We start from the raw sequence: 26160 nt of genomic DNA on the forward strand, positions 1-26160 counted from the left end.
AAAGCTCCTAGTCAAGCAGACAAGTATTTTTGCCCCAGAAGTAGTGAGTATTTTATTCCCTTCAGTGGTAGCAGCTAGGATAGTGCTTCAGTCCCTGCCAGCATCAACCCGTATTGCAAAAAGTACACGAAACTGGGAGAGTCACTTTAGTCTTTCCCACACTTGCCATTTCACAGCCCAGAAGCGTGGGCTTTTTTTCATGACAGCAGCCGTGTCTGTTCAAGTGTGATTAACACTGACTTGCCAAATCTCTCCCTGGGCCATTTGGGACTTGCACGCGTCCACGCTCCTTGTTTACACTGATGCGCCTTCACGCGTAGCCTTTTTGTTTATCTGACTAGCAAAGGAAAGGGAGGGGGTGGACTCCTAAATAGTCATTAGCCGGGGACTATAAAAGCCCCACAGCCTCGGGCTAGCGGGAGAACTGATCTACTTCAGGATCATCATCGGCAAAGCAGCACCACTCCCTCGTCCGAATCCCGTGCTGCAGCGGCGGAGCATGGAGAGCGCACACATCTGCTGCGGCCCTCCACTTCACGGGTTTAGCTCCCGGGGATGTTCCAAAGGACAACACGGGTATCCGCACTTCCTCCAGCCCAGCGCACGCACCGCGCCTTCCTTCCGACAGATCAATTGCACTTGTGATCACACGCCTGGTTTCCCCATGTCTCTTTCACCCATCGGGCTGTGGAAACTGAGCAGCCAGTCTAGGGTTAGGTGAGTGTTCATCTCTATTTAACAGGCTGTTTCCTTGATTCCGCAGGGCCGGGGAATTCTGGAGACCTTGGATCCCCGCCCAAAGCGATGCAGAGAGACAGCTGAGAAGAAATCAAAGCGTGGTAAGTGTCTCAAATCTGCCAATAATACTGCCCTGGCAGGGAGATGGAGAAGACCAAGCAGGTTTTCTTCCATCTGACACGTTCAGGATACCGTGCAGGTCTGTGACTAAACAATAATAATAATTAATAAAAAAATTAAAGCCCAAAAGCAACAAACTATCAATCTCCCAAACAAGATCTATTTGGAAAATAATCTGTGCAGCAGTAGTGAAGGGCATTTCTGAGGTTAAATGGCAATGTGTAGTTTAATAAACCAAGAATACTGAATACTGCTGTAAATTAACCTGTACTGTTTGCCATGTTATATTTAACAGAGGAGGAGTAAATTTTGTCTCCTCTTTTTTTAATCCTAGCTGTATAGTCCATATGGGATGTCAGAAGCCTCAAGAAAACTTACCCAATATACACATCCAGTTAGGTAAGTTCCTATTCAAGGAGTAACAGGCTCTTTAGTGACCCAGGTGATAATTAATTTTACAGCTGTCATGCTTCTGAGGCAGACTTTATGGCCTTTAGTCTCCACCCATAGCACCAAATGTATTTGTGGTTGTATGTACATTAGATGGTCTGAAACCAGTTGAGCAAAGAGTACAGCAACCTTTTCCGGAAATGTGCTGTGCGTTATAGCCCCTGTCTAGCAAAGCACTTAAGTACCTGCTTACTTTTAAACAGTGTTAGTAGTCCTATTGATATCCGTGAAAGTACTCATATGTTTAAAGGTATGCAGGTGCTTAAGTGCTTTGCTGGATTGTGGCCTACCAAAATAAATGTTAAAAACTATCATATCAATGATACCTTGCATTTATAAAGCTGCTATTATTCCAGAGGATCTAAAGGCATTTTACACTTTTCAAACAGAACTCTCCTCACCCATCCCTGAGGTGAAACTTGACAGCTGTTTGATAGCACACACCACTAACCGCTCAGGTCAGGAAGTAAAGAAGATTACTATAGCTGAAACTGTAGAGGATCTATCTGTTGCATGTAATGAGAGCTAGTCATTATGGTATCCAGGTAATTTAAGAAGGCAGAATGTAATTACACAAATTAGTATTTGAGGTAGGACATAAAGTGCTCACAAATTTAGGCCCTGATTCTGTACACACTTGAGTAATTGTATTGACTTCAGTGGGACTACTTACATGCAAACGTGTGAGAGAGTCTCTTCAGAATTGTGGCTTTACACACTAAAAGTGAACAGGAAATGTGATACGGACTACTTGAGTGAAAAAGATATGATGTTCAGAAGATGTAGCCTACTATAATTTGTTATTTACAACTGACTTAGAAAGTATTTTTGAATAAGTAAATAAACCTCCTCTTAATTTGTTTCTGTTATGGATGATATGTAACCAGTGTTTATGAATCATTGCACAGGGAAATATATTAAATGGTGCTGGTGACAAAGTGGTTAGTGTCCATTTATCTTTAGAAACTTACATTTCATTTTTTTGCTTTTTAAATTCACCTCCCATTTTTGCTTGCAATTTGTTGTGATTAGTTGATAGTGTAAATTATATTAGTTGGCTGTCCCTGCCAATAAAGTAGGAAAAAAGTCTAATTGTCGTCACTGGTGTTTATAATCAGTGGGCACAATATGGGAGATCAGTTTGAAAAACTAGACCCACCGGACAAGAGTTGCATGTAGTCCACAAGTGGGAAGAAAATATAGATTTTAGTTTCATCCTGAGAAGTTACTCTTGCTCTGAATGCTTTCTTTCAACACCGTTTTACTGTAAATGTGTATAAACCTTGTTATATTGTTAAAAATGAAAAACAGTCCACATACTGTACATACATAATGATGCACTGTAAACAATATAGCATACACAAAGCAAACCAGTATAGCTCTCAACTGACATTTGGATTATATTATTCCCTTTTCTCCATCTTTGAAAACACATGTTATATACTCTGGTGTAGATCAGGATCTCTGTAGTCACTGAAGTCACACAAGCGTACCTGGTATGAAAGGCAATTCAGACCTCGTGATTTTTTTTTTCTTTTAGATTAAAACTATTGAGTTCTGTGGTAAAACCCATGGGCCTGATTCTCTTCTTACATCAGATTTACACCTTTGTAACACCCTAACTTCAGTAAAGTTGATCCTGATTTACACGGGTGTGAGAGGAGGATATGGCCCTTAGTAACAAAGCAATGCACATAATTTATGTTAATCTTAAATAGTCTTTGGACCATATTGTAGAACTTCAGTTAATTGGGTAGCATGGAGGCTGAGTTACAAAAGTGGATCTCAGGATTCAGGTTAGTTTTTGATTCTACATTTTGTGTGGTAGTAGATTTGAGGCTTCTATTAGATCTGTATTTTTGACAAATTTTAAATTTCAAAATATCTATCAGATATTCAGATAAAAGAGAAACTTTTATAGTGCTGACTTAGCAAGTGATAGTTGTGTAGGTTGGGGGGAAGAGTTGGTGTCTGTTAGAAACACAGAAGACTTTTCTGTCCTCGGAGGCTGACAGACAAGAAACACAAAGGATAATATCTAACAATAATAAATACACAAAACATTGTATATTTATTTCAGACTATTTTGGCCCAAGTCAAGGTGCTATGATTACTTATATCAAGAAGCTGAAGCACTTCTGAAAAACTTCCCAGTTCAAGCCACAATTTCCTTTTATGAAGACTCAGATAGTGAAGATGACAATGTTGAACTGGAACAAGATTCAGGAATAGAATCTGATTGCTAACTATATGGAGTGCTAATGCCACCTCTAAAACTTTCTAATTTAAACTTGATGTAAAAATGTATCATAGTATTTTAAAGATAATTTATTTGAATGTAAGTTATTGGTAATAAAAAATTGAAATATTTTGTAAATGTTATAGTATTTTTGTCTTTATCTTTTCTAGTCTAAGGATTGTTTTTGCTTTTAAGGGAGAAAAGGTACAAATTTGAACTTCTTAAAACAGCCGAATAATGTATTATATATTATACGTTGTAGTCCATAACTGACACATTCCCAAATTGCAATTTTAAAATAAGTTGCCTGATTATTCCTTCCTTTACACTAATTTTATGATGATGTGACTCTATTGACTTTACCAGTGTAAAAATGGTGCAACAGTATGGAAAAACAGGCCCAGTACAGTGGCTACACAATGAAAGTTTTCTTTATAGTTTTGGTGGAGCATATCAAGTAATTAATCTGGAACAAGTATTCTTAGATCATACATTCACTGATTAAATGAAGTTGCATACATGTGCATGGAAACAAGCAGTTTAGAAAAGGGACAAACAACATGACTTTTTCAGTGTAAACATTAGGAACCAAATTCTGCTGTCAGTCACACCCATGAAACTGGGGACAGAATTTAGGCTTGAGAACTGAATCATGCTCTCAGCTACATGGGCTCATATTGCTGGATATAAAAGGGGTGGCCAACCTGAGCCTGAGAAAGAGCCAGAAGTTACCGATGTACATTGCCAAAGAGCCACAGTAATACATCAGCAGCCCCCCATCAGCTCTTCCCCTCTCAGCGCCTCCTGCCCATCGGCAGCCCAGCTGATCAGCGCCTCCTCCTCCCAATCAGCTGTTTCATGGCATGCAGGAGGCTCTGGGTAGGAGCATGGGCATGACAGGCTCAGGGGAGGGGGCGGGAAGGGGTGGAGTGGGGAAAGGTCCTATGGCAGAGCCAGCGGTTGAGCAGTGAGCACCCCCTGGCACTTGGAAAGTTGGCACCTATAGCTCCAGCCCCGGAGTTGGTGCCTATACAAGGAGCTGCATTTTAACTTCTGAAGAGCCACATGTGGTTCCGGAGCCACAGGTTGGCCACCCCTAGGATATAGTATAAAAATAGTTACTGATGATGCATGTAAACCAGATGACAGCAAGAACTAAGGAGAAAAATTGTGCTCTGACTAATGGGGTTCCATTGCTACAGCTACAAGTAGAATTTGGCCTGACATACAGTAATAAATGCCTGCAAATGTGGAGACAGCTGTAAATTAATAAAAAGAAAAGGAGTACTTGTGGCACCTTAGAGACTAACCAATTTATTTGAGCATGAGCTTTCGTGAGCTACAGCTCACTTCATCAGATGTTTACCGTGGAAACTGCAGCAGACTTTATATACACACAGAAATCATGAAACAATACCTCCTCCCACCCCACTGTCCTGCTGGTAATAGCTTATCTAAAGTGATCAACAGGTGGGCCATTTCCAGCACAAATCCAGGTTTTCTCACCCTCCACCCCCCCCCACAAATTCACTCTCCTGCTGGTGCTAGCCCATCCAAAGTGATGGGCTAGCACCAGCAGGAGAGTGAATTTGTGGGGGGGGGGGGGGGTGGAGGGTGAGAAAACCTGGATTTGTGCTGGAAATGGCCCACCTGTTGATCACTTTAGATAAGCTATTACCAGCAGGACAGTGGGGTGGGAGGAGGTATTGTTTCATGATTTCTGTGTGTATATAAAGTCTGCTGCAGTTTCCACGGTAAACATCTGATGAAGTGAGCTGTAGCTCACGAAAGCTCATGCTCAAATAAATTGGTTAGTCTCTAAGGTGCCACAAGTACTCCTTTTCTTTTTGCGAATACAGACTAACACGGCTGTTCCTCTGAAACCTGTAAATTAATATAATTTATAGCCAAATAATCATTTGGGGTCCAAGTCTGCTACCCACACTCATGAGTAGTAGTACTGTGCTCAGTCAGTGTTCCCCCTGAAATTACTCAGAGTAAGGTACAACACAGTGCAATGACAGCAGAATCAGACACTTGATTAAAATGTTTTTTTTACAACCAGTCCATTCTCTCCATTTCAAAACCTTCAACATGTGACCTGGCTGTGACTACCTGAATTTGCAAGAGAGCTTGAAACAATAAATATGAGATCTGAACTACCCTGTTGAGTTCAGTGTGTGCTAATTCAGATGTCAATGATGATACTTTATACCTCAACATTAACAGCTGTACCGTTCTTCTAAGCATGAAAGAAAGGAGTATTCTATAAGAGAAGATTGCATAGATCTTCCTGACTGACTGCTCATGTTGGTGCTGAAGTTGGGTGTGATTGGTTTAATTTTCTTTCTTTCAAGAGTTTGGGAAACTGTCCAGCCTATTAGCAGGCACACTGTCCTTTCTATGTTTTATACTGTACCTCAAGGTCACTTGAAAAGTTACAATGCTTAATTGTGGACCTTAAATTTGATTCGGGCCAGAATGTCTTTGCATCATGCTCAGGTTTTCTCTCTCTTCCAGATCAACGCAAATAGCTCTTTTCTTCTACCTCTTCAAGGGCATATAAGCTTAACTTTCTCGTGACATTTTAATAATAATAACAACAATATTTTACACTTATAGGGCACTTCCAATCTGAGAATTTCAAGCACTTTACAGACAGTAACGCATTAAACCTCAAAATACTCTGTGGAGACCATATCCCTGGCCCACTCCAGTGAGGGGTGGCAGGCATTCCAGTCAGACGTCCAAGCGAGCTTGGCCACTTTTAGCCGATTCCCGCGGCTGTGTTACGAGAGCCGGGGCCATCTGACTCAGTGGTGTCCCGACAAAAAAAGTAACCCGCGGAAAGGCCCAATGCCAGGGTGAAAGGCGCATCAAGGCACAATCCAATGGGGGGGGAGGGCAACGCAGCAACCGCAGCAGGGTGGAACGTGGAAGTTGTTTTGCCCCACGTCACAGCCCGGCGGCGGCGGGGGAGGGGAAGGTCTCGCGGGGTGGGGGCGGGACGCAGCACGTCAGCACCGGCCCCTCTCTGCGGCCGGTTGGCGGCTTTGTTTTGCGCGGCTCCGGAAGGAGGCGGAGTCGCTCCCCCGGCTGCTGGGCGGGCTCCGCCCCCCGCGCCTGCGCAGTCCCGTCGCGGCCCGGCCGAGCGCGGAAGCGGCGCGGGGGGTGAGGGCGGCCGGGGGGCCGCGGAGCGGGATGCTGAACGTCCCAGCGCAGGCCTTCCCCGCGTCCGGCTCCCAGCAGCGGGCGGCGGCGGGGGGGCGCAGCAAGGTACGGGGCCGGGCTGGCAGGGGGGGCTGGCCTCGTCTTTCCCGGCGGTGGCGGGGCGCTGCCTGCAGGGGGCGTTGCGCAGACCCGGCTGCGGAGCCTGGGCAGCGCCGCCGGAGCCGTGTGTCGCTCGGCTCTGCCCGGGGCCGGTGAAGCGCCGCGGGGGCCTCACAGCAGCCGGGCAGGGAGCAGCCAAGCGGCGCCGGGGCGCTGTGTGTGCCCTCGAGCCGGGCCCGGAGTAGTGGGCAGGCGGGGGCTGCCCCCGCTCTCCCCGGGGGCCTGGGCTGCCGCCCTGCCTCGTGTTTGGAACCAGCTGTGTCCTCCCATCGGGGCCCTGGGGATCGGGCACCTCTCGCCTGGTCACCCGCTTCACTTCTGTAGAGTGGGGGAAGCCTGCGGGGTGCGGATCAGTTCCTCTAAATGCGAAACGCCAGAGCTGTCGTGCAGCGTTACTGTCAGGGGCTGGCAAGAACAGCTCACGCATTTCCAAAAGGAAAGTAGAAAGAAAAGGAGGACTTGTGGCACCTTAGAGACTAACCAATTTATTTGAGCAGAAGCTCTGGTGAGCTACAGCTCACTTCATCGGATGCATTCAGTGGAAAATACAGTGGGAATGCATCCGATGAAGTGAGCTGTAGCTCACCAGAGCTTCTGCTCAAATAAATTGGTTAGTCTCTAAGGTGCCACAAGTCCTACTTTTCTTTTTGCGAATACAGACTAACACGGCTGCTACTCTGAAACCTGACAGAAGGAAAGTGGCAGTTATGGATGTGCAGCAGGGAAAACCTCTGCTTAATGAAATGTGGTATAATTGGTCTATGGGACTCATTGCCACAAGATATCAATTCCATGAGTATAGCAGGATTTGGCATCTTATACATAATGAAGATAGTCCACGATTACTCTGTTGTATTTTTAATAATTTTATAAGGTTAAAGGGTTTATGTCCTTGCGTTTCAGGGCTGAAGCTAAGGAGGACACTTGCCCTATGGGCTGACTATTTTATAATTGCCCATGTGAAGGTTCTTGCACTTTCCTTTGAAGCATCTGGTACTGGTGACTGTCAGAGTGCAGGACTAGATAGATTGCCAGTCTGATGGCAATTCCAGTGTAAACCATAACCTATATGTATTATTTTTTGTTAGTTTTATGTATTAAATCTAAACTTACATGTAGTATTTGTCAAGGTATATGCTATAAAATTATCTTCTGGGATTTCCTGATTTAATTTTTTTACTTTAATGTTGCATTAATGCTTTTTTTCTTCTTTAATTTTATGTAATTTGCAAGTATTGGTGGAACCATTGTGCTGGATGCTGTACAAACATTTGAGAACACGCATTCACTGTCCTTAGGAGCTTATGCTTGCTTGTTGCATTTTTGTTTCAAGTTTGTTACACTCTAATAATAGCAAAGGGGTAGGAAAGACATGGGTGGTAGCGATAAGACCAGATAGCTACATAGGTTAGGTATCTGCACAGCCTTATGGTTCCAGATAACTCATATTTCTCTTTAGAGAAAGAAGACCCTTACCAGTTCCTTGTTAGATTTTCTAGGTTATCTCAGTATTTATAAAGTATAACTCTTCCGCTGATGTTAACAGCACATTTTGCAGCTCAAACTCTACATGAGGATGTTTATATCCAGTAAAGCTCTTCTGTTTAGGTTCCTAAATAAGTTGGGCCTGGCTTTCAAAAGCCCTGAGGACACTTGACTCCTGTTGGCTTCAATAGGAGCAGGGTGTGCGCAGCGTTTTTAAAATAAGGCTCAATTTATTTAGGAGCCTAACTTATAGGCATCTGCTGTGTGAAAATTTTGACCGTGTCAAATTTTAAATTCTGATTCCTTATGCAATATTCTCCAGTCCTCTCTTTTTCTCCATCTTCTCTTCTGTACCTTAACATGCTTTTTCACCTCTTTTGCCATATGTAGGGCTTGAAAATTAGATCAGTGGTTTAAACCTGCTAGGCACAGATTAGTATTAAAGGTGTTAAAGATCAATGCCCAGGTGAGATACCATCTGCACCTCCAACTTTTGGGAAAGGGAAGGTCCTGCTAGGATGATGTCCCTGGATCTTTTGGCTTTCTTTTTAGTCAGTCAATGACCAGTAAACTTGGAGATGTTTTCTCTGGGTGCTTGAATAGAGGAGGAATAGGTGTATCTATCTCTTCTTGAGCCTCTTAGCTGCTATGCAGTTTGGTGGAGATTCTTCTGTCTGATTGATGTGAAGTGTGTGTTTGTAATACTCTCTCTCCCTAAACTGTATTCTTGACTCCCTTCTTTCTGTGAATAGCTCTATTTCTTTTGCTATTCATGGACTTCCCAGCCAGCAGCAGAATGAAACTGGTGTGACTCTTCACTACTGCAGTGAAGATTTGGTGTTTGAAGTCCAGTTTGTTGTGGACAAATATCTTCCCAGTGGGTGCTCATGTTGGCAGTTGAAGGGCAAGGAGAGAGTGGAGAATGCCACTTGCCTTGAGTGAGTAGGTAGCTGTCCTAAGTAGTTTCTCTTTGGTCCATGGTGTTCCCCATAGCAGCAAAGAAAACAAACGAGTGTCTTCACTCTATCCATACCCTCTTTGTAAAACAAAACAAAGTAGTCTTTTGAATGTGCACTTTTCCAATAAAAGTTATTACCTCACCAACTTTGTCTCACTTTTCCTTTAGCATTTTACAATGTTAGCATACATTTTACTTTTTAGGTCCCTTTGAAACCAGGCAGAAGTCTTATGGATTGGATTCGACTAACTAAAAGTGGAAAAGACTTAACTGGACTGAAAGGACGATTAATTGAAGTGACTGAAGAAGAGCTTGCAAAACACAGTAAAAAAGATGATTGCTGGATATGTATAAGAGGTGGGTTATTCATACAAAAAATACATATAAACAGTGTGACAGTATGTGTGTAATTTCTTCTCATTCATAAGGTGGTAGTTTGGACATTGTTTTACAACTTAGGCCAAATCCACTTTTGGCATAAGTGGATATAGTTCTGTTTAAGTTAAAAGTTGAATTGTTTAAGCCAGGAGTGAAATCTGATTTTCAGTGCACAAATTACAGGGATACCCATTTACCTTATTTCCTCTTCTGCCCACTAACACCATTATAGATTTTTCCCCTTTTTAAGACATTAAAAAGGGGCCTTCAAAACAAGAACTGCAGCCAGGGTAAATTCCCACGTTGTCAACTGTGACTTGCAAATTGGGAACCCTGGAAGTTGTTTCTTACGGAGCTAATGCATGTTGTGTAGCTGAGCTTCTTGGAAGAGGTGTGCAGCTTGAACAGTAGAATCAGAATGCTTTGTGCTTATGAAACTATAAAGCCTCCCTGGCTCTTGACGGGGTGTGTTCAGGTACTCCCTTGCTATAACTTTTTAGTGAGATTTGGTGTGTGCTTGTTTTCAACTCAGCCATTGTGTTGAGGTGAGACCATGTCCCTTCCAAGGTCAGTCTATGCTAGCTAGTCCCTGTTGGAGTGTTTGTCACTATACTTTTGCATACCCCACTTGGTGGGTGTTCCATATGGAAAACTTTTTCTCCACTCTCGCTTCCCTCTAAAGCACGCACAGAGCTGAGCATATTTTAGACCGGTCATATATTTGTATATTAAAATGACAGAATGCAGTTTCTTAAATGGGATCAAACTAAAACCAATATGAAACAGCAAGATCAATATAAAAAAGTTGGCAAAAGTATGAAAGTCAAAATGCTGACATGCAGACTATCTTTACCCTGTCAGAGTTCAAAAAACACCAACAGATGAAGGAGCATTAGTAATTTTATTATTTATTTATTAATTTATTAATTAATATTATTGTCTTAGAATATCATGTAAGTTTAAAAAAAATTAAAGGGAGAAGTAAGCATGTGTGTAAGCACATTCGTATCCTTAGGTCTTCACTTTAATAATGCAAATTACAGTTGTTTACATTTAGCTGTAGCAGATGTCTGTGGCAACGATTTTTTTTTTTAAATGACTTCTACTGAATCTGAGATCAAACATTCCAGTAAAAGCACCCCATCTTTCTTTGTAGTAATTAAAATAAATGTATTGTGAAAACCAAAGCTCTTGGTATAAGCAGTGTTCTTCTGGATATTTGGTTGCTCGTATGCAGCTCAGTGGTTAGCTGAGAATAACATATTGAGCATGTAGCTGTTTGTATTTCTTTTCCTAACCATTTTTCTCCAAAAATGGCAAAGCATATGTTTGCAGACAGTTTATGAAGATTGAGGTCTATAAAGAATGACTAAACTCATCTAACATAAGTATGATCTGGGGCAGCAGAGCCTTCATAGAAATAGAAATGGGCTAGGAGAGGTTGGAATTGTCCTGGGGTAAAGCACTACTTCCTTGAGAAGAGGAGAAAAAGTGCTTTGTCACAATATCGACTTTTTTGACTCTTTAAGGAGTAGCTTTGATATACTCTGAATGGAGTTTATGCCATTCAGAAGTTTACTGCCACATGCTTGATCTTGGACATACTTGCAAAAGTATAGTCAAAAGAGAGCTTGACTACCACGGTATCTTTTGCATCTCAATCTTCTTCCAGAAGATCCCCTTCCTGTAGTCAATCCAAAACACAACTGCAAAATCTTTCTTTCCTGCTGTTCTGACAGTCTCTCCCCATTCTGGCTTCCCTTCTCCCAAAACATTCTTTAAGGTTCTCATTTTTACAGAACTCAATCACACTGCTTCTGCATACACCTCTGCCTTTATTTCCTCCTACAATCCCACCCATTCTTTATGCTCTAAGGCTTTTTTTTAACTAAGCATCTCCCTTGGCATTTTTCAGACTCTCTCCTCATCCCCAAGCCTAAATACTCTAAGAAACTTTTAAACACCCTTACTGCTTGAAACACTCAGGCTATATTGTCCTGTTTTGTATCAAATGTACTTTTGATAATAAATTCCTCCAGGAATGGTCTTATTACAGTAGAACTTCAGAGTTACGGACACCTTGGGAATGGAGGTTGTTTGTAACTCTGAAGTGTTCCGTAAATCTGAAGAAGAGGTATGAACTTCGGCCACAGGTGGGGAGGGAGGATGTTGGGGCTGCAGCCGCAGGGTGGGGGGCATCGGGGCTTCTGACCCGCAGGGTGGTGGGGCTCCGGGCTGAGGGATCAGGGTTTCTGCTCCGCGGGAGCACTAGGGCTCAGGACTTCAGACCTGGGGGGAGTGCTGAGGCTTGGGGCTTCAGCCCTGCAGCTCCATTCCCAGTTTCAGCCTCACTGATGATGCTGCAGCTCATGGCTTCAGCCCCACAGGGGGCTGCTGAGGTTCGGGGCTTCAGCCTCCCTGCTCTGTTTCAGCCTTGGGGGGGGCACCAGGGCTCCCCATGGCTCTGCTTCCGGTTTCAGCGGGCGATGCTGGGGCTCAGGGCTTTAGCTACAGGGGGAGCGCTGGGATTGAAACCAGGCCCCCGTGTAGCTAAAGCCCTGAGCCCCAGCGCCCCCCATGGGGCTGAAGCCAGGAACGGAGCTGCGGGGCTGAAGCGCTGAGCCCCAGTGCTCCCCACAGTGCTTCCGAGGGTCAGAAGCCCAAAGGCCTCCCGCTCCCAGTGGCTGAAGCCCTGAGCTTCCGAGGCAGTACATATTTGCTGGGTTGGTGGTTTGGTTTTGTTTGTCTCCACTGCTGCCTGATTGATTACTTCCAGGTCCACGTGGCTAAGGCTGCGATTTAGTGCAGAATCTGGTCGGACAGATATGAGATTGAATGGGGGGGGGGGTCAGACTGGGGGCTGAGCGGTGGCTTTGTGAGTCTGTCAAACTGAATGTAGCAGCAGCATAAGAATGGCCATACTGGGTCAGACCAAAGGTCCATCCAGCCAGTATCCTGTCTACCGACAGTGGCCAATGCCAGGTGCCCTAGAGGGAGTGAATCTAACAGGTAATGATCAAGTGATCTCTCTCCTGCCATCCATCTCCACCCTCTGACAAACAGAGGCTAGGGACACCATTCCTTACCCATCCTGGCTAATAGCCATTAATGGACTTAACCTCCATGAATTTATCCAGTTCTCTTTTAAACCCTGTTATAGTCCTAGCCTTCCCAACCTCCTCAGGCAAGGAGTTCCACAGGTTGACTGTGTGCTGAGTGAAGAAGAACTTCCTTTTATTTGTTTTAAACCTGCTGCTCATTAATTTCATTTGGTGCCCCCTAGTTTTTATATTATGGGAACAAGTAAATAACTTTTCCTTATTCACTTTCTCCACACCACTCATGGTTTTATTTACCTCTATCATATCTCCTTAGTCTCCTCTTGTTCAAGCTGAAAAGTCCAAGTCTCTTTAATCTCCCCTCATATGGGACCCATTCCAAAACCCGAATCATTTTAGTTGCCCTTTTCTGAACCTTTTCCGATGCCAGTATATCTTTTTTGAGATGAGATGTAAGCAGTATTCAAGATGGGGGCGTACCTTGGATTTATATAAGGGCAATAAGATATTCTCCGTCTTATTATCTATCCCTTTTTTAATGATTCCTAACATCCCGTTTGGTTTTTTGACTGCCGCTGCACACTGCGTGGACGTCTTCAGAGAACTATCCATGATAACTCCAAGATCTTTCTCCTGATTAGTTGTAGCTAAATCAGCCCCGGTCATATTGTATGTATAGTTGGGGTTATTTTTTCCAATGTGCATTCCTTTACATTTATCCACATTAAATTTCATTTGCCATTTTGTTGCCCAATCACTTAGTTTTGTGAGATCTTTTTGAAGTTCTTCACAGTTTGCTTTGGTCATAACTATCTTGAGCAGTTTAGTATCATCTGCAAACTTTACCACCTCACTGTTTACCCCTTTCTCATTTATGAATAAGTTGAATAGTATTGGTCCTAGGACTGGTTAAATAGTAAACTTTTAACCACACAGCTAGTTACCCCTCTCCATTCTGAAAGTTTACCATTTATTCCTACCCTTTGTTCCCTGTCTTTTAACCAGTTCTCAATCCATGAAAGGATCTTCCCTCTCATCCCATGACAACTTAATTTACATGAGAGCCATTGGTGAGGGACCTTGTCAAAGGCTTTCTGGAAATCTAAGTACACTATGTCCACTGGATCCCCCTTGTCCACATGTGTGTTGACCCCCTCAAAGAACTATAATAGATTAGTGAGACATGATCTCCCTTTACAGAAACCATGTTGACTTTTGTGCAACAATTTATGTTCTATGTGTCAGACAAATTTATTCTTTACTATTGTTGCAACTAATCTGCCTGGTACTGAGGTTAGACTTACCGGTCTGTAATTGCCAGGATCACCTCTAGAGCCCTTCTTAAATATTGGTTTCAGAGTAACAGCTGTGTTAGTCTGTATCCGCAAAAAGAACAGAAGTACTTGTGGCACCTTAGAGACTGTTACATTAGCTATCTTCCAGTCATTGGGTACAGTAGCTGATTTGAAGGACAGGTTACAAGCCATAGTTAATAGTTCCGCAATTTCACATTTGAGTTCTTTCAGAACTCTTGGGTGAATGCCATCTGGTCCCTGTGACTTGTTACTGTTAACAATAGCTCACCTTACCTGATTACTCCCGTTACAGTGTGTATGGTAACACCCATTGTTTCATGTTCTCTGTGTATATAAATCTCCCCACTGTATTTTCCACTGAATGCATCCGATGAAGTGAGCTGTAGCTCATGAAAGCTTATGCTCAAATAAATTTGTTAGTCTCTAAGGTGTCACAAGTCCTCCTTTTCTGGTTACTGTTAAGTTTCTCAATTAATTCCAAAACCTCCTCTAGTGACTCTTCAGTCTGTGACAATTCCTCAGATTTGTCACTTACAAAAGATGGCTCAGGTTTGAGAATCTCCCTAACATCCTCAGCTGTGAAGACTGAAGCAAAGAATTCATTTAGTTTCTCTGTGATGACGTTATCGTCTTTAAGTGCTCCTTTTGCATCTAGCTCATAATAATAATGTCCTAATAATCTGGGTTTTCACTGACTAAATGTCCTCCTCATATGCAGTATTCACTACTGCACACTAGATGGTGTAGTTAGCAAATCCAGCAGAAAAATCATCTTTTATAATCTTGCAAATATCAAGGTATATGTTCTGCATTTTCATTGTTCACCCATTTAACTTATATCAGTTTTCTTAATCTTATTGAAGTTACAATTTTATCAAACTATCCACAGGCAGCGTTCTGTTTTTCTATATATATTTTAGGCAAGAAGCATCCACAGTCTGCAGACTTCTGGACATATTGTCACTGAAATTGATAGTAAAAACAAAGCAAAGTATAAAATACTAAACACTGTGAATAGTAATATGGTTGGTACTCGAGGGAGGGAGCTTTTTTCCCCCCTTGACATACACTGATTTGCACACAGCAGAAGAAATGTAATTTAAGTTAGGAACCAGTAATATGGGCATGTATACTTAATACTTCATAATATTTTGCTTTTATATATAGCAACTGTGGGAGAAGTAAAGAAAGAAGCCAGTTTAGAGAGAATCTCTTATTGGTGGGTGGGGAGATATTTTAAAACAGGGGTTCTCAAACTGGGGGTTGGGACCCCTCAGAAGATCACGAGGTTATTACATGGGGGGTCGCGAGCTATCAGCCTCCACCCCAAACCCCGCTTTGCCTCCAGCATTTATAATGGTGTTCTATTTAAAACTCTTTTTTATATATTTATGTGGGGGGGGGGAAGGGGAGGTCTCACACTCAGGTTTGCTATGTGAAACGGGTCACCAGTACAAAAGTTTTTGAGAACCACTGATTTAAAAGAAGAAATCCTTTAAAATGGACAGGATGTCATATTGCTGAGGGCATGAAGAAGGTCAGTTTGTTTTGGTTTTTTTAAGCTTAGAAAAGTTAAATTCTGAGTAAAGGCATCTTCCTAGCATTCTTCTAAGCTAGGCATATTTCTGGCACAGAACAAATTTAGTCACTTTAAAATCAGTCATCTGTTGTATCTTGATTTTAAAATTTAGGCTTTAATCCTGCCAAGACTTGAGCAGTTGACTAACCTTAAACATGAAAGTAGACCCATTGATTTCACTTGGACAACTCATGCTTAAGTCTTTGCAGGACTGGGATTTTAGGCTGCTTGATATTACTTCATTTAATTAAACAAAATAGCTGTTGTATGACATGTAGGGATATGGAATTTTCTAGTCTGCTTCATTTTAACGTTTTTCTCCTTGTTTATTTTTGCATTACTGAGGATTGACGTATAGTGCAGTATTATTTCATAATATTTTTTATGCCAAGATCTCTCTCTGCTGTTTCCCATGACTGAAGAGCATTGAAATACTAACTTATTTGGAGAAAGCAAATTTTAATTTTAAAGTACACATTTTTAATTAGCGAATTCTTTGCTATGATTTATATCTCCATTCTTTGATGCAGGGCTTGTTTATAATGTCACTTCATATATGGAGTATCACCCTGGTGGTGAGGATGAGCTAATGCGAGCGGCAGGAACAGATGGCACAGATCTCTTTGATCAGGTAAGAATACTGTAACACTTTGTTACAAGGTGTTCTGAAAACTGCACATTTTTTGAGTTTCTTAATGCATTCGGTGCATGGGGAGGGGGAAAAAGTTATTAAAACATGTGCAGGACTTAGGTTCCAATACAGTAAAGCCTGACCATTTTTCCATTTCCACTTTGGTGTTTTAGACTATAGAGTTTGAGTATTTCTCATAGCTAAAGCTCTGAAGAACTAATGAAAATTAAAAATCCTTAGTTTCTCAAATCCTTTTGTATCAGGAAACTTGCTATTTATCTGGTTTGTAGATCTGACTAATTGTGTTCCCACTTTTTCCACTGCATTTAACTTCTTGTCCTTGATTTCAAAGCCCTAGTAATCTTCTATCATGTTTTGCCCTATTTCCTCTTCTCCACCCACTGTGTTGGTTTTGATGCACTGTTTGTCCCATTGTCCCACAAAGGTTTCCATGCCTTTTTTTTGTACTGCTCCTTATCATGGAAACTGTCCCAATTCTGGTCTGATAAATCACTGCCTTTTCTTCATTCATAGGACTACTTAAGATTAACTAAAAAGAAAAGGAGTACTTGTGGCACCTTAGAGACTAACCAATTTATTAGAGCATAAGCTTTCGTGAGCTACAGCTCACTTCCTCAGATGCATATCGTGGAAACTGCAGCAGGCTTTATATATACACAGAGAATATGAAACAATACCTCCTCCCACCCCACTGTCCTGCTGGTAATAGCTTATCTAAAGTGATCATCAGGTGGGCCATTTCCAGCACAAATCCAGGTTTTGAGAAATTTTTTTGAGAAAACCTGGATTTGTGCTGGAAATGGCCCACCTGATGATCACTTTAGATAAGCTATTACCAGCAGGACAGTGGGGTGGGAGGAGGTATTGTTTCATATTCTCTGTGTATATATAAAGCCTGCTGCAGTTTCCACGATATGCATCTGAGGAAGTGAGCTGTAGCTCACGAAAGCTTATGCTCTAATAAATTGGTTAGTCTCTAAGGTGCCACAAGTACTCCTTTTCTTTTTGCGAATACAGACTAACATGGCTGTTACTCTGAAACTTAAGATTAACTGCTTCTCTGATGCCCACAACAGTTGAGTTGAATAACCTTGTAATTCAGCTATGATAGTGTATATGTACCTAAACTGTATGATCTTATTGTTCTTCTTCTTTTCTGTTCTTTGTTACTCTTACACATCACCTCTAAACTAGTTTTAGCTCTCTGGGGTGGGGGCAATATTTCCTATTTGTCCTTTAAAATACCTAGCACACTGACTTGGGTCATGTAAACATAATAAAAATTTATAGTAAATAACTATTCAAAGAATCCAAGAGTAACTTTAAAGACTGTTGAATCCAAATACTTGCACAGCATGAAATATAGTGTACAAATTACCGTATCTCCCATTTTCCAAGGGTCCAGGAAAGAAAGATGACCAGTTGTCTTCCAGTACAAAAGACAATGAAGCAAAATGGACATTTAAAAAAATCAAACTCTGATTAAAGGTCCTTAGATATGTACTAATACCTTTGTAGCCCTGATGTTCCTGCCTGTGTTGATGAATGTAGCACAGGGGTGGGCAAACACTTTGGTTTGAGGGCCACATCTGAGTATGGAAATCGTATGGCGGCCCATGAATGCTCATGAAATTGGGGTTGGGGAGTGGGAGGGGGCTCCAACTGGGGGTGCAGGCTCTGGGGTGGGGCTAGGAATGAGGAGTTGAGGGTGTGGGAGGGGGCTCCAGGCTGGGGCAGGGGGTTGGGGGGTGTGTGTGTGTGTGAGGGCTCTGGCTGGGGGTGCGGGCTCTGGGGTGTGGTGGGATAAGGGGCTAGGGGTGCAGAAGGTTGCTCCGGGCTGGGACTGAGGGGTTTGAAGGGTGGGAGGGGGATATGGGCTGGGGCAGGAGGTCAGGGGTTCAGGCTCCGGGCGGCACTTACCTCGAAGTTCCCAGAAGCAGCGGCATGTCCACCCTCCGGCTCCTATGCGGAGGCACGGCCAGGTTCCCAGCCAATGGGAGCTGCAGGGGCAGCACTTGGGGCAGGGGCAGCTTGCGGAGCCCCCTGGCTACCCCTATACATAGGAGCTGGAGTGGGGACATGCCGCTGCTTCTGGGAGCTGCGCAGAGCCAGGACATGCATGGAGCAGGGCAAGCCCCAGACCCCACTCCTCGGCAGGAGCTTGAGTGCAGGATTAAAACATCTGATGGACTGGATGTGGCCCGTGGGCCATAGTTTGGCCGCCATGATGTAACATCTCAAAATTTAACAAGTGTGTTTTGAGTCACCAAAATAAAAACTGACCTTCATTTTCTCACCGTATAGTTTCTCACATGCAGTCAAAATTATAAATATTCTTAAGCGTATGAAAACTACTCTTTTCCTCCATGCAGGTTCATCGTTGGGTTAATTATGAATCCATGTTGAAGGAATGCCTTGTTGGAAGAATGGCACTCAAACCTGTTGCTGCTACTACAGGTATATTTTATAAAATGGAATATTTTAAAATCAAATACATTCAAAATTAGATTATTTGAAAGTCTTGGGACACCTGAAATGCTCGGGTGGTTTGAGAGTTGTCCCTCTGAAGTGAGGGAGAATATTTAGTTACCCATTTCAGACTTTCCCAAAACCATCTGGCTAAAGATGGAGCTATATTATAAACATAAATTTCTATACCTTGTATCCCTCTGTTTAGCTCCAGTTTGTCAGTCACTGGGAAGCAGGCAGTTCAGACAGGTCATCTTCTCTTTTTATCACAAGATGCTACTTTTGATTTCCCCACATCCTGCGCCAGCTCTGCTGGGTTGCTCCCTTTGCATAATCTAGAGCAATTTGTAAAGCATCAACTCATTTTCATGTGGTATTTCCATTAGATAATGTTTAAAACCCAAAGTGTCAATTATGGGATCACACTTCCTAACATGTACTTTGTATTTTATTAAGCAGGTTGAATAAGCTAACTACTCAGGTGGTAATGCACAAGAAAATGTGTTTCCCTACTTGTGCTTTTTTGAGTTAATTCAAGCTTTGAGGCTTGTTTGGTCTTTATATGGAAAAACATATTGGAGATACTACTATTTGTTCTGCTTAAAAAATGCTTGCTTTACAGAAATCCAAAACTGATCATTGCTGGATCACTGGATGAGATAAATAAGTTGTCTTAAAAAGTGCTGGTGTGGATTCACAGAGGCTTCAAAGTCAGTTATATTCCTTTTGCCTTCTAGTAATGATCAAGTGGCTAGTAATAGCCCCCACCCCAAAAAATATTGCTGAGCAGCAGGCACTGTTTTTGAGTAGTAAATATGAGAAAAGTGGTATGGAAACAATGACAGAGTTAATATGTAAAACTGATTTTTTTGGTGACTAATTTTTAAGTGGCATTTAATTTACACTTTAAGCAATGAATCTCTCACTTCTAGCTCCTAGTAAGGAATGCTAACAGGCATTGTAATGAGGATGTGATGAGTCCTTACTAGACCTTACTTAAGTTATATCTGTAGGGCCATATTGTTTAACTGATTGTGCTTTATATCTGCACTTACGGAGGAGAAAGCAGGAGACTGTGTTTCAGTGTTGTATGTAGCTAATTCCACTGTATAATTGTGTACTTAAATGCTGGAATATATGAATGAACCAAAAAAACCCAAAACAAAACCAACTTCCAAGCTAATGGAGTTGAGCTGTGACAGATGAGTTGCTGCCACTTACGTGAATAATCTTTCCAGAAGTACCACTTACATTAATAACCTTTTCAGAAGTACATTGACATAATTAAAAATAAACCAACCTCAGTGGAATCTATTGAATCAATTACAATCTAAACTTCCCTGCAGTGGGAGGGATGCAGCTGGAACTGACAAGAGTTTCAGCCAGTCAGTGGGTGATATACAAACTTTGTTCATCAACTGCATGATAGGTGGCTGTGTTAAACAGCTGTGGCCACTCATCTGTTTGCTCCAGTGCCATTTCTTTCCTGTGTTTGTTTGGCTTTTCTCCTTGCTTACTCCACCATGGCATGCTGAAAGCTTGTCCTTCTTAGCAATATCTGCAACATAGGACTTCACTTTGCAGTGGGCCAGTAGTATGAAAATGACAAACTTGTCTATTTCTTTGAAAGAATAAAATGTTAAATATTTTACTTTAAAATGGATCAAGGTGTATTTGCTGAATGTTTATTGCTACAAGTAAGTAGCATTAACAGATCTGTTTTCCATAATCCACTGCTGTTTTATAATCATATAATATTAGGGTCTCTGAGAAATACCCTTCAGTCAAGGCTATGTTTGACATTTGAAATATGACAATATTCTTTTTTAAAAGTGAATATAAAATAAAAGCTTTTCAGAAGGAGCAATTTCCTTCAGGGGAAAAAAATCATTTAATGTAGAATTCCATAGCAAAAGCTTACTTTGCTGTTCTCAGCAATTAATAAATTAGCAAGAATAACTTAGGCCTTAAAGTATCTGAAAGTTAATATTAAGTTGAGAAAATTATCTTGCCAAAAACCTTTTCATTGTGAAGTGGGTGATATTTTTCTAGTCTGTTTATAGTTCAGTTGTGATCACAGTTTGATGAGTAATGAAAGTCCTGCTAGCCCTTGGCAGCAAAGGGCAAATATTAAAGTCTGTCCTCGTTTTATCCCAGTTTTCTAGACAATGATAAAATAGACAGCTATTGTGTGTATTACACAGTTCTGAAGGGGTGTTAGAGTACTCGAAGATGGGATAATGTTTAGCATATTAACGAAGGTTGCTCTTTAAAATTAAACACTTATGAACAAATACAGGCTAATGGATTGCAGTTATTCACTGAAATTACTTGATGAATTTTCATGAATAATTCTTGCTGTGTAGCTTGTTTGTGAGCAATTCATGAGGTATTTGAAATCTGATCTGCTTGATCACCTTGGTCTGATTTTGTTCTCTGGCAGAACATCCACTAGAATCAGCTTTCTATTAGAAATGCTCTTGGAAAGGGAAATTAAATTTGCTGTCCACGAATAGCATAAACTTTAAAATTTGCTATTTCCACAGACACACCTGTCATTAAACATGTTTGCTAAAATATTGCTGGAAAGCAAGAACACAGGGTGGAGAGTTAACTAGATTTAAAATGTGAACTAAAATTAGCAGAACACTTTTGCAGTATTTATCCAGCTCTTGAAATTGCTATATTAGCACTAATTTATTAAATTATACTGTAGAATTAGTAAATTCCTTCACTACTTCTCTCTCTCCCATCTTAAAAAAAAAAAAAAAAAAGGAAGTAGTACCTATTTGTAGCATATTCTACATAGCAATACATGTAGTGTATGTAGTGGTTGTAGAAGAAAATATAGTGTGGCATCCAAGAAACTTGGCTTTAGTATTGGACAGAGGTGGGCAAACTATGGCCGGTGGGCCACATCCAGCCCGCGGGGCCATCCTGCCTGGCCCTTGAGTTTCGGGCCAGGAGGCTCGCCCCTGGCCCCTCCCCTCCTGCTCCCCCTCCCCCGCAGCCTCAGCTCACTGCGCCACTGGCGCCATGCTCTGGGCTGCGAGCTCCTGGGGTAGCGCAGCTGCAGAGCTGCGGCCTGACTCGGTGCTCTGTGCTGCGCAGCTGCCTGTCCCGGTGCAACCGTGCCAACAGCCACCAGTAAGGGGACAAGGGGGGGCAGGGTTGGATAGAGGGCAGGGGAGTTCGGGGGATGGTCAGGGGCTGGGGGTTTGGATGGGGGTCGGGGCAGTCAGAGGGCGGGGAATGGGGGGTTGAATGGGAGCAGTGGTCTGGGAGGGGCAGTCAGGAAGGAGAGTGGGGGTTGGATGGGGCGGCAGGGGGCAGTCAGGGGTGGGGGTTCTGGGGGCTGTCAGGGAGAAGGGGTGGTTGGATGGGGCAGGGGTCCCAGGGGCTGTCACGATGGAGAGGGGAGGTTGGATGGGGCAGGCAGTCTGGGGGGCTGTCAGGGGGCGAGAAGCAGGGGGGGTTGGATAGGGGGCGGGGGCTGGTCCATGCCTGGCTGTTTAGGAAGGCACAGCCTCCCCTACCCGGCCCTCCATACAATTTCAGAAACCCGATGCGGCCCTCAGGCCAAAAAGTTTGCCCACTTCAGTCTAGGATCTTCAGATGACATTGTGTGCTGTTTTGATCAGTTTCCTTTTGATGGTGAAAAATGGGTGACAGAGGGTAGAGGGTGAATACTCAGACAATGGCTGAACTAATTTGAAAAAATAAAAAACGACAAGTATATCAAGTATAAAAGACTTTGGAAAATCTTGAGTTCTTTTGAAATGTTTTAGAGCAATAATGAAGAATGGTCCTAGAAGACAAATTGACAGACTGAGAAACAGAAACATGAATTCCAAACAGCAGTATACTTGTTTTAAAATTGAGCAGTCTGTCTGATATATTTTTTCAAAGAAGCTAACAAATTACCTGATTAAGCCAATTGTATTACCTGTGCTTAGCTACTGTCATGATCAATAGTCGGTATTTCATTTTTCTGAAAAACCAACTAATGATGCTACTACATAGACTCTTTGGGGATAGTTTTAATACATTGAATATATTAAAAATGGGACTATCAAATACACTTGCCAGTCATCAGCCTGACCCATTTTTATGTTGTATCTCCTTCCCCACTCCCTTTTCAGTTATTTTTCTTTAGACTGTGAACTCTTCAAGACAGACTATCTTACTATATGATTTTACAGTGCCTAACATTCCTTAACTATTACAATATAATTAACATCACCCTTATCGTTGAATCAGTACTGGAATTCTAGGGCCAAATTTGTTTTCCAAATGTAAAGATCACACTTTCTACAGATGACTACATATACTGTTTTTATAAAAGATGGACTGTCTGTCATGATTCAGCAAATATTTGACCAGAACCTACCTGGACCATTTTGTTTTGTATCCTTCACTTGTAAAGCCATTACATTTTTAATATGTCTCTCAAAAAGAAAAGGAGTACTAGTGGCCTCAGTGTATTTTCAACTGAATGCATCTGATGAAGTGAGCTGTAGCTCACGAAAGCTCCTGCTCAAATAAATTGGTTAGTCTCTAAGGTGGCACTAGTACTCCTTTTCTCTTTGCAAATACAGACTAACACGGCTGCTACTCTGAAACCTGTTAATATGTCTCTGTAGCTGTCATGTAGTGAAAATGTAAATGAATAGGGAAAACAGTTGTCTAAGTTTAGCTCACCTAATATTTTTAGGTGAAAAGAGCATTTTTCTACTTGTGCTCAGCAGTGAAATGCTTGTCTTCTAGCTTGTGATGTTGGAATCATATTTCACACTTAAAAAGATTTAGAATAAGGACTGTAAATTTGAATGTTTAATCCAAATACGTATCTTTATTATAGGCAGCACTATCAACCTGTACTTAACTTGTCTGACACTTTCCATTATAAGATAGTGTTTTCAGTTGTCTATAACTTTGTCAATCTCTAACTGTTTGGGCTAAAACTTTCAATGCTAGGTGTTTGACTCACACTTACATTTTTGAAAGTTTCAGCACAGTTGTTTCTGAGAATTAGAGGAAAAAATACATTGTCTCACGTGATAAAAATAAGTTTTTGCAACTATTTTGTTGAGAAGCTCTAGTGCTGCCATGCTGTGGATCAAGGACTTGAAATTTGGCAGGGGAGTCACTCTTGTGGCAGGGATGTGCCTTTTGCTTTTCCCATGGAAAAACTGCATGTATGTCCAAGTTAAAGCCTCAAAAAAAATTTGATTCCGTGCATGTTTAGTAGAGCCTTGTTAGTTTGGCAGCAAAATTCTCTGAAGATTCCATCTGTGCTAAATATGCTCCATCCCAGGGCTTTCCCTGCAATTGCCTATGCAACCATAATTCAGTCCCTTTGTGTATCTGCATTATATAAAGTCTTTAAATACACGATCACATATTTTTTTCCATGGGATCTGTCTCAATCAGTACACTGGCAACCTTAATTCTGATATTTTCTAACTTTTGAGGGATTGACTGTGAAACCTTAATTTTCTTCTAAACATAGTGTTTTGCATGCAATATATAAAATAGCATCATTTCATTTTGGCTGTTTTATTTCTTGATCTTTGAGAAATGTCATTCTGGTTAATCTGTTTGAATACTGTGTTGTAACTTGATTCTTGACGCTTATTTACTTTTCCATGACCAGAGCTTTTTTTAGTCAAACATATTTGAGTACTGTGTCTTAACCATAGTAGCTGTCTAGTATTTTAGTCATTGTTGGCTTTCTTGCGTCCTTGCAGAGACTTGCTGCACTCTACCTGAAGAGAAGAAACTCTTAAATGGTAAGTTTTCAGATGGTAAGAATTTGAAGCTTAAACTAAGGAATAGCCAAAGAAGTTAATAGGAGAAGCAACATCTAGTTCAGGGGTTCTCAAATTGGGGGTCGTGACCCTTCAGGGGGTCACAAGGTGGTTACATGGGGGTCGTGAGCTGTCAGCTCCGTGGGGGTGACAGCCCCTAACCCCCATTAAATTAACACCCCAATTTTTAATTTATAAGTGGGGATCACACTCAGAGGCTTGCTTCTGAAAGGGATCACCAATACAAAAAGTTTGAAAACCATTGCTAGCTGGTGAACTCTGCATTATACATTTCAATCTATGGTGTTGCTGCGGTAGAGACAACTGTGAGAATTACAGTTCACAAAATCCTACGTAGGATTTGTGAATTTAGCACTGAAAGATGTTTCACCCTAGAGAAATCTACTTTTGGGTTCTAAAATTCTGAGTACAGCTATAAAAATACAGTCCTGAACTCATCTTTGATGTCTCAATTTATCTGCTCCTGCCCGCTTTGCTGCTTTAGTGATGCTCTGTCCTCCTGTTTGTCATCTCTTATCTGCATATTGTCTTACAATATTCCAGAATAGTTCAGAGTGATGAGTTTGGTAAGGCAAATGGAACAGGCAATATGCATTCTGTTGTAATTAGTTTATTCACAGTCTTTGGAACCTGTTTTATTGAGACACAGAGCAGTTGTCTGGAACATAAGGTTTATCAACAACTCTTGTTACAAAGTGCTGTCAGACTTTTAAGTTGGAAGTGGAAAAAGGGAGTAACCTCAGTTTTAGTAATCATGTGAAAAATGTTCCGTTTTTAACAGTTCATCAGACTTTCTGTCCCATTTTGTTCATTGGAGCATCAGGTTTGGGTACAACTATAGCAGGGGTGCGCAAACTTTTTGGCCCGAGGGCCACATCCGGGTTGCAAAACTTTATGGAGGGCTGGGTAGGGAAGGCTGTGCCTCCCCAAACAGCCTGGACCCTGCCCCCTATACGCCCCTTCCCACTTCCCACCCTCTGACTGCCCCCCTCAGAGCCCCTGACCCATCCAACCCCCCCTGCTCCTTGTCCCCGACCGCCCCTCCCAGGACCCCTGCTCCTAACTGCCCCCTGGGACCCCACCCCCATCCAACCCCCCCACTCACTGTTCCCTGACTGCTCCAATACCTGTCTACACCCCCGCCCCCTGTCAGGCCTCCTGGGACTCCCACCCCCTGTCCCCTGACTGCCCCAACCCCTATCCACACCCCGCATCCACACCCCCTGCCCCTCACCACCCCCCAGGATCCCACCCCCTATTCAACTCCCCTGTCCTCTGACTGTCCCCTCCGCAGAACCTCCTGTCCCCTGGCTGCCCCTCAGTACCCCCGGCCGCTTATCCAACCCCCCTGCCCCCTTACCATGCCGCTCAGAGCGGCAGGAGCTCGCAGCCACGCCGCTGCCCTGCCCGACAGGACAGCACGGGCAGTGCAGCGCACTGAGGCTGCGGGGGAAAGGGAACAGCAGGAGAGGGGTCGGGGGCTAGCCTCCCCGGCCAGGAGCCGGGCAGGACGGTCCCGCGGGCCATAGTTCGCCCACCTCTGAACTATAGTGATC

General features: G+C 42.5%; 2 protein-coding genes across 6 annotated transcripts in view; both read left to right on the forward strand.

Moving 5' to 3' along the window:
* The first annotated feature begins 325 nt into the window (after positions 1 to 325).
* On the forward strand, positions 326 to 3741 carry RIPPLY2 (ripply transcriptional repressor 2). The gene is made up of 4 exons (XM_073335138.1): positions 326 to 576; positions 764 to 839; positions 1193 to 1257; positions 3389 to 3741. Exons 1-4 carry the CDS (start codon positions 500 to 502, stop codon positions 3552 to 3554), a joined length of 384 nt encoding a protein of 127 aa, XP_073191239.1. The 5' UTR covers positions 326 to 499; the 3' UTR covers positions 3555 to 3741.
* A 2937-nt stretch (positions 3742 to 6678) lies between these two features.
* CYB5R4 (cytochrome b5 reductase 4) overlaps positions 6679 to 26160 on the forward strand; it is an 82686-nt gene continuing 63204 nt past the window's right edge. For 4 of the 5 annotated variants that reach the window (XR_012157984.1, XM_073336568.1, XM_073336569.1 and 1 more), the window contains exons 1-5: positions 6679 to 6823; positions 9524 to 9677; positions 16183 to 16283; positions 18677 to 18761; positions 24524 to 24565. Coding sequence is in view for 4 of the 5 variants with exons in the window: in XM_073336568.1 (XP_073192669.1) it covers positions 6749 to 6823; positions 9524 to 9677; positions 16183 to 16283; positions 18677 to 18761; positions 24524 to 24565 (457 nt within the window). In the remaining variant the exon portion in view is untranslated. The remainder of the gene's footprint in view (positions 6824 to 9523; positions 9678 to 16182; positions 16284 to 18676; positions 18762 to 24523; positions 24566 to 26160) is intronic. The other variant, XM_073336570.1, reaches the window with a different exon arrangement.

This window comes from Lepidochelys kempii, chromosome 3 (genome assembly GCF_965140265.1).
Source record: "Lepidochelys kempii isolate rLepKem1 chromosome 3, rLepKem1.hap2, whole genome shotgun sequence".
Taxonomy (NCBI): Eukaryota; Metazoa; Chordata; order Testudines; family Cheloniidae; genus Lepidochelys; species Lepidochelys kempii.